Source organism: Triplophysa rosa, linkage group LG17, assembly GCF_024868665.1.
Source record: "Triplophysa rosa linkage group LG17, Trosa_1v2, whole genome shotgun sequence".
In the NCBI taxonomy this organism is placed as follows: domain Eukaryota; kingdom Metazoa; phylum Chordata; class Actinopteri; order Cypriniformes; family Nemacheilidae; genus Triplophysa; species Triplophysa rosa.
Window position 1 is genome coordinate 3,164,474 of NC_079906.1, and position 8,797 is coordinate 3,173,270.

Below are 8,797 nucleotides of genomic sequence, written 5' to 3' on the forward strand. Positions count from 1 at the left end.
GAGAGTATTAATGCAATTTATCGGACATTTACACATGCATTTGACTGATGATCCGGGAAGTGGTCACGTAACGCTGCAGGTTTGCATGCGGAGCTACCATTTGACAAAAGAACAAAAGGGCTCGGACCCGATGACTCGATAGACGAACTAATCATTTCTCTTTCCGGTATAAAAGAACGAAAGGACTCGGACCCGATGACTCGAGAGACGAACTTCATTAGTGTTTCTGGTACAATGTTGCACATGCGCGGTCAACACAAAATGAACGAATCACTCGCTGAGACACGTTACTCCCGAGTCATTTTAAAGATTCGTTCAAAAAGAACGAATCGTTCATGAACGACCCATCACTAATTTCTCGGCACAACACCTACAGATCTCGCCAGTCCAACAATCCCATTGGGTGTTTGACTTCAGGCTGCTCAGAAAACAGTGTTAAAGAAATTCCAAGATTGGTGTTCACTACACATCGATGTACATTTCTGTCTTTTTCCTTCATTTGATACACACATTGTGTAACTAATAACTAACATACACTGCACTCAACCGCTTATACGCGCTGTGTTGCGTTCACACAGCGCTCTTTTGCAGTGTTCGTTATTAATATGCACTTTATGCTTGTTGTTTGGTCTTAGATCAAAAAGCCTCGGCACTTAGGTCTTAATAAATGGTCAGTTGCAGATTTTGATTTTTTTTAGTTTTATGAAATATATAAACAATTTGCATTTTAAGGTTTATTTTCGATTTTTCTTCATTTGCTTATTTTTTCTTTGAAGATCTGGCAACTCTGTCACTTTAGCGAATGACTCTAGAAAGTGGCTAGCCCCGTGTCATATGTGCAAAAGTGAGTACTTCTTTCACTGTTATTTATATTTATGCATTTGGCACACACTTTTATCCAAAGCGACTTTCAGTACATTGCATTGTATTATTTCCGACAATATGCAATCTCCTGGGATCGAACCCTTGACCTTGGCAATGCATTGCTAGTACCATGCTCTAACCACTGAGCCACGGGCCCCCAGCAAACAATTTTTGGTTCCCAGAACGTTCCGGGAACGTTAGCGCATGGTTCCCAGAACGTTCCCAGAACAGATATTCTAACGTTCCCTGTTGGTTTTCCAGGAAAGTTTTCTTGACGTTAATAGAACGTTCCCTGTAGGTTAGGGGAACGTTCTCCTAACGTTAGCGGAACGTTCTCCTAACGTTAGGGGAACGTTCTCCTAACGTTAGCGGAACGTTCTCCTAACGTTAGGGGAACNGAACGTTCTCCTAACGTTAGGCGGAACGTTCTCCTAACGTTAGGGGAACGTTCTCCTAACGTTACGCTAACGTTCTCCTAACGTTACGCTAACGTTCTCCTAACCTCTATGTTATGATGAATACAAATAAGTCTAAAATCATGTGTTATAGATTGTTGATTGCTCAAAGAACAAGAACTGAGGTTAAATAAATCAACATTTATTAAATTAAACTGCATAAACAACCTTAAACAACATACAAATAAAACAAATAGAAAGAAAATAATAATAACTTTAAGACGTTAAACTAATTGGTAAAATTTTATTTTAAAATAATAATATAATTACTATTTATTAAATGTAGAATGAGATATATATATATAAACTACATAAAAAACCTTAAACAACATACAAATAAAACAAAATGAAAGAAAATTATAATAACTTTAAGACGTTAAACTAATTGGTAATATTTAATTTTATACATAACATTATAATTACTATTTATTAAAAGTAGAATGAGAAATATATAGCGCTAACGTTAGGAGAACGTTCCCCTAACGTTAGGAGAACGTTCCGCTAACGTTAGGAGAACGTTCCCCTAACCTACAGGGAACGTTCTATTAACGTCAAGAAAACTTTCCTGGAAAACCAACAGGGAACGTTAGAATATCTGTTCTGGGAACGTTCTGGGAACCATGCGCTAACGTTCCCGGAACGTTCTGGGAACCAAAAATTGTTTGCTGGGACGTTAGTTTCGGGTTTATTCTAACGCCTTCAGTTAAACTAATACTTATTATTTCATGTTTTTAAAACAATTACAACTCTGTTCGTATTATCATAATAATAGGTTATTTTGTGTCGTTTATTAAAATAAAAATGAAACGAATATTGACTTTTTAGGCACACAGTGTTAAGCAGCACATAACATACACAATATGAAGTGTTTATGGTTGCTACTTTTTAATTAAAATGTTTGTTTATTGGACAAATCCACTATCTAATCCACTTCATTCCTGCTTTGAAAAGGAAACAGCGCGAACGTCACTACGGCAAGCAGCAGGGGCACGTTCAAGCTCCTCAAACCGGTGCGACACGGGTTTGAGATCTTGTTTGGTGGGTGTGTCAAGAATGTCAATCCAATCAGCAGCAACAAGTATATAACCCAGGCGGTGTTAAAAGAGACAGCTCGCACAATGGGTCCAAGTAAAGTCGTTTACAAATGTGTCCGCTGCAGCTCGGTATACGCAACAATTGAAGATATTAGAAGACAAGTATTTTGCAGTAGTCAACACGTATTTGTAAAGATTTCATCAGGCTCCGAAAATTCTTCAAAAAGAACACAAGAATGGTCTTCTCAGCTGCCATAGTTCAACTCTTGCGTCATCACAACAGGGTGTTCTACCGCACCACCGTTTCCGTTTAAAAAACGTTTTGCAACGTTTTGTCGGGGCTGAACGCAGCCCTGAAAAACACCTATCCCACCTGTCAGAAAACGCCCATCAATTGGGAAACGCCCCGTTTTTTATGCTGTACTTATAGCTTTGCGGCTCCGACGTTGTTTCTGATTGGTCAGGTGCGATGAGTCCAAATAGTTTTCTTTTCTCCAAAAAGTATATAAAATTCTATAATATATTCCTTAATTAATAGATAGGAATACAATATGCGTTTTAAAATACAATTGTCTCCAATAAGACAAAAACGTTTTAATATTTGATCAAAGGGTTTTAAGATTTGATTGGTTCAAAGGGGATTCTGAGCTCCCAAGCTCCCCCTTGTGGTGTGCCATAAGAAGCGGTTGTTCACGATATTGTTCCAAGGAGGCCTCCATACTTTTGTCTGTTGTTGCAGTTTGCACTTGATCAAATCTGTGGGTACCGACAGCTTCTTTAACAAGGTAAAAGTTTTCTTAAATCGCTAAAAACGCATATTGGTCCGAAATTACGCCAGATGTACACAAGGCATATGATGAAGCATGCCTGTGAAATCTAGCAGTGGTAGAATGCGCCTGTTTTTTTTTAGCACCGGTGAGCTAAAAAGTATAAGCTAGCCATATTAGACATAGAGCCATATTAGCTATATAGACAGCGTTAACAACCTATTATCTACATTAGGGTACTGCGAATGTTAAAACGCTCATGTGATGGCCAGGCATTCACTTAATTTATAAATAAACGAATTCACAGCTTTTCAGACAAATGCCGCATGTTTGCGATTTAAAGCCATTAACGTTACAATTCGCGATCTCTTTTCAACAGATTCGCCTTTTTATTGTGAAATGCCTACAGCGCAATGAAACAATTAAGTTTTGCAAAATCATTGCAGTAATTTTGTTAAGTTAAATGTACGACTATATAACTAACAATGAGGTATAGGCTACTGTTTCTATAAACGGTTGTTTTCTATGGCATTTTCATATGGGGCATACTGTATGAACGCTCAGAGACCTTGTAACGTTAGATTATTGTTTTCCTGTATGTTAATCGGACACCTTAAATGGATCATTCACCCAAAAAGGAAAATTCTGTCATAAATTACTCTCTAGTTGTTCCAAACCTGTGTAACGTTTAATTTCTTTGTTCTGTTGAACAACAACAATGTTAGCAACTGACATTTCTGGGACATCAGTGACAGTGACAGTCAAATATCTTCTTTGTGTTAAGCAGTACAAAAAAATATACAATTATTTTTCCTGCTATGGTTGTCAATCATGCCCCAGAAATGACAGTTGCTAACATTCATCTAAATATCTTTATTTGTGTTCATTTGACATTTTCATTTCATTTTTAGGTGAACTGTCCCTTTAGAATCACATCATAGAATCTACTAGTTACTTGTAATATGTGTGTTAATAAGTTATTGTATCCCATTGGCAGGTTTACGATGGCATCAGCAGTGATCTCTGTGCCCACCACGGCGTCCCGCTTTGCTCTTCTGCAGGTGGACTCTGATTCAGAGTCTGATTCGGACGCAGGGAAGCCGAAAGCAGGTCGTGGTGCGGGGAAGCCCCTATCGGGGAAAACTCCTAGCGGGAAGAGCAACCAAAACACTGAGAAGAAGAAAGAGAAGAGAAGACGAAAAAAGGAGCAGCAACAGAGCGAAGCCAATGAGGTCGTGAATGTTTAGTAGTGGAAACAAATAATGATATAAACTTCTAAACGCATAGGGCATTTACAGGCTTTAAAATGTGCTTTGTAGGTTTTCATGTTGTCACACAGGTAAATAACAGTGATGTTTGGGGCGGCCTACTGCCTACTATTTTGAAAGACAATAGTAATTATTTCAGCATTTCTGCAATTTAATGATAGTTAAATAAGCAGTTATACCAGCCATAGGAAAATGTATTATCATAAAAAAGTCCAGTGACACGACCTGGCTTTGCTGTTGCATTCATGAAAATGTGAGCAATGTACATTTCCTATAAAATTCTGAACATAAATGAGGAACACTATTGCAGAGCAAACTGTGGGGTAGTGTATCCCACAATCCAGTGCAAACTACTGTTTAAAACATTTATACTGTTTACTATTTCACATGCTGTTCTTAATAATGGGCATTATACAGTAGGCCTATATCATATGCAGTATACACTAAGCAGTGCACTTGTGCTTCATTTAGAGTATAGTCAATAATTTAGTGGTGAAATTTAAAACATTAAAATAAGTATGGTTTTATCTGCACTGTAGCTCAGAAAACTTGCCTTTAAGAAGATCCCTCAGCGGTCTACAGCACCCTCTTCCACAGTTACACTGCAGGATTTGGCCAATGACCTGCTGAACCCAGCAGCTGTCCGGCCCAACAACACACCACAGGAGAACTGGCAGGATTGGAAACAGAGAGATGAGCAGGTAAAGCATTCTCAGAAAACCCTAGGATTGTCCCTTGTGCCATTCCTTCATGTTGTTTGGAAAACCTGTGTGTGTTACAGCTGACCAGCGACTTGTATGAGGCAGATCTGGAGAAGGCTTTGATGCTAAGTAAACTGGAAGAACTGGAACAACAGAAAAGGGTACGATGTTTAAATGGATACTCCACCCAAAAATTTAAATTCTGTCCTGAATTACAAGTCCTCAAGTTGTTCCAAACCTTTATAAATTTCTTTGTTCGATTGAACACGAAGAAAGATATTTGGAATGGTAGGCCAAGGTGCCCCAGAACTGTTTGCTTTCCTAAATTACTCAAAATATCTTCTTTTGTGTTCAACAGAACAAAAAATAATAATAATGTTTCCTGCTATGGTAGTCAGTAGGGATGGGTACCGAAACCTGGTATTAAACACGACCCGGGGCAAAATTACGAAAGACCGGAGCATCGATAAGCTTCGCCCTTATCGGTTCTGCTTTCGGCCCTCAGGGGAAAAAAAATCTTATGTTATTGCTACATTAACGTTATCTTGCACATTTTATCTCAAGAATAGTTTCTATCTTCAATAACACCAAGAATTTAGTCTTTGGCGCATGCATATTCGTTATTCTCAGAAGAGCGCGCGAGGCGTCACGTCACGTGTCTCTCGCGCAGTTTGTGTCTGCAGCGCGCACACGAACAGCCGCACAGAAGAAAGACGCTCTTAATTCGCGACGATGGCGGAGAGAACTAAACGTTCAAAAGTGTGGTTACGCTTCACCAAAGTTGATGCTGACAGTGACAATGCTCGTTGCCACAAGTGGAACAAAACCTTTGCTTATAAAGGTGGAAACACAAGTAATCTGTCAAAGCACCTGTCAAAAGTGCATCATGTACAGACAGATGGATGCACTGTTTTTGTCTGCTTAGCCCAATCTAGTTCATCTCTTGATGCCTCATACCCCTCTGCGTCAGGTATGTACTGTATGCTGATTGCAAACAGACGTTACTTGAACTCTGACATTCTTTATTAATAATAATACATGCTAATGCCATTCACCCTATTTAAAACAACTGTAATTCGATCTAACTGGTTTCCATAACCTTACAACTATGCTAATTCCACACAGGTGAAAGGAAATTACACATTTAATCCATTTTCTATTAGTTAACTACTTAAAAAAATAAATCAACCTATGTGTTATCATTTATTATTACACTGAAAACTGAAATAATTCAGTGCAGTATACACAAAATAAACATGCACAAATACATAACTATGTAGAGTAAAATTAATTTACCCTTATAATGATTTTGAAATGTTTTTAAGCTGCAACAAACCTACCCACTCCTTCTCATTCCGCTGGTCCATCCCCAAGAAGACATATCTTTATATCAAAAAGTACCGATAAGAATACCGTTTAAGTACCGGACCGATAAGCAGTATCGATAAGAGTAGTAATACTGTTAAAATCTTAACGATACCCAGTCAGTGATGCCCCAGAATTGTCTGTTGCTAACATTCTACCAAATATCTTTCTTTGTGTTTAACCGAACAAAGAAATGTATACAGGTTTGGTACAACTTGTGGATGAGTAATTCATGACAACTGACAACTCAACTTAGAGGAAAAATTCAGTGCTGTCTAAAACCTCCTTTAGGTGTTTAATTGGGCATGCAAAATAAAATGACTAAAATTAAATTTTTGGCCCTGTGTATGCATCTATAACAAATATTTAGCTGTTTGTGGTTACTATGATAATGATATACGTACAAAACCTGTGTTCTTCTGAATCATATTTAGCATTTTCTAGTTTTGCTTGGCCGTTAACATTTTAACACGGTCTCTCAAAAGGATGCTGAGAATACAGAGGCCGCATCACCAAAGACCAAGACAGGAAGCAAGAAAGACAGGAAGAAGAATCAGCAAGGAAAGGACAAACGAGTCACCGTGTCTCTCAAAGACTTCCAACAGGAGGGAACCATGGGTGAGAGTGCTTCTTTATTAACATACTGGTCTATACTAACAGGTACTATTACTGTACTATTGTATGAGACAGAGGCTCTTCTAACTCAGTGTCTCTGGTTGCAGATCAGCTGAATAAAAGGCCGGACAGAGAGGTCAGTACCTTTTTCCTAGGGGATGGTCGGTTGGGTCTGTTTTTATTTTTCATGCTAATTGAGCATGTTTTGAAGAAGTTGTGTGCCACTGTATTTCTATAAAGTTATACCTATGTAAATATGTTCCAAAATGAGATTTTCAAAAATCATGTTTTTTTATTATGTTATCGTGTTTTCATTGTGTTTTGTGTGAGTTAGCTGTATTTTTTATTATTATTACGGCTTAAATCAAAACAAACCAACCGCAGTTTGATTTATATTAATGGGAATGCACAATAATATAACATGATTTTTGAAACATTTTAAATCTGGTATTGGAGCCAAACTCTTAATGTTTCTTGAGATAGTGGTCAGTTACATTGTTTGTGAGCCATTATACAGGAATATTTGAACAAAAAAAATGCAGTGATGTCCAAATCAAGTATGTGTATAACCAGTTTTTCTAGAGAGCTGTGTTATTAAGGGATAATAATGTACAGTCAGAAAGTTAAGCAGTACTTAAGTGATATTATCCACCAGCATTTGATTCTATATTAAAATTTAAATATTCCATACCAGAATGAACCAGTGCAGCTAGGTGGGCATAATCTATTTTTTTTATCATTTTTATGAGGAGTGCTACAAAAGTTTTTCGGTTTAATGAGATTCTAAAAACGTTTTTTTTTCTTTTGAGTTTTGCCAAATGTGCAGTTTCTTCTACCTGTTCTCTGTTACAGGAATCAAAGCCTGTGAACCCTGCACCTTGCGATGACAAGTTCTTTAACCGTTTGGAGGATGATGTGAGCAGGATCGTTCAGCGTGACAAACGCATAGAGCAGTACAGCAATGGTGCCGGTCATGAGGTCAACACTTCTTCAGAGCAAGAGCAGGTCAGGCTCTTCCAATATACTGAGTAATTCACAGTCCTTGACCTTGGCAATCTTGGAACTCTAAGAAGTCTGAACTTTCTCTTCCCATAAACCTTTCAGGATGTGAGAACTGAGCAGTTAAAATATGAACTGGAAAAGAAAGACCAAGAAATTGAGAAGCTGAAAAAGACAGTTTCACAATGGGAGGTAAGAGTTAAGTAAACATGAATATTCAGTATTACTGTGTCAGACTTGTTAGGATGCTAAAGCAGTGAAGGACAGGTCCTGCAGAACACAACCAGAGTTTCTAAATTATTGGGCATTTCCAAACCAAAATGTTTGTAAACCCATTTCTAAATTGGGCAGTTCCAATTGCCAACAGCCTCTTTAAGAACTGAGTGTGAGAGCATGTTTGTTGTTCATCTTTTTTACTATAGACTGTAGTGTTGTCACGATACTGGAATTTCTAACTTCGATTCAATACCTAAAAAAATATCGATATTCGATACCATTTTCGATACCACGGGGAATAAACTGCCATAGTAATAAGTCCCTAATAAGCAATAGCAATATAGGCCTTTTTAATTTTTATTTGAAGTTAAATTGAACAAGACTAGACAATGAGGTATATATTTTTACATTATTTATTAATTGTTAATCTAATGTTAATTTTACGAATACATTTACTATTTAAAATCAAAGTTGTATTTGTCAGTATTAATGGACCAGACCCTGTTGAAAAAA

At 37.6% G+C, this 8,797-nt stretch overlaps 1 protein-coding gene across 1 annotated transcript in view; it reads left to right on the forward strand.

Annotated features, from left to right (window-relative positions):
- Positions 1-3,025: 3,025 nt before the first annotated feature.
- gkap1 (G kinase anchoring protein 1) overlaps positions 3,026-8,797 on the forward strand; it is a 16,913-nt gene continuing 11,141 nt past the window's right edge. Inside the window, exons 1-8 of the mRNA XM_057357577.1 lie at positions 3,026-3,138; positions 4,118-4,352; positions 4,928-5,089; positions 5,170-5,250; positions 6,940-7,072; positions 7,177-7,205; positions 7,922-8,074; positions 8,174-8,260. Coding sequence (XP_057213560.1) covers positions 4,125-4,352; positions 4,928-5,089; positions 5,170-5,250; positions 6,940-7,072; positions 7,177-7,205; positions 7,922-8,074; positions 8,174-8,260 — 873 coding nt within the window. The 5' untranslated portion in view covers positions 3,026-3,138; positions 4,118-4,124. The remainder of the gene's footprint in view (positions 3,139-4,117; positions 4,353-4,927; positions 5,090-5,169; positions 5,251-6,939; positions 7,073-7,176; positions 7,206-7,921; positions 8,075-8,173; positions 8,261-8,797) is intronic.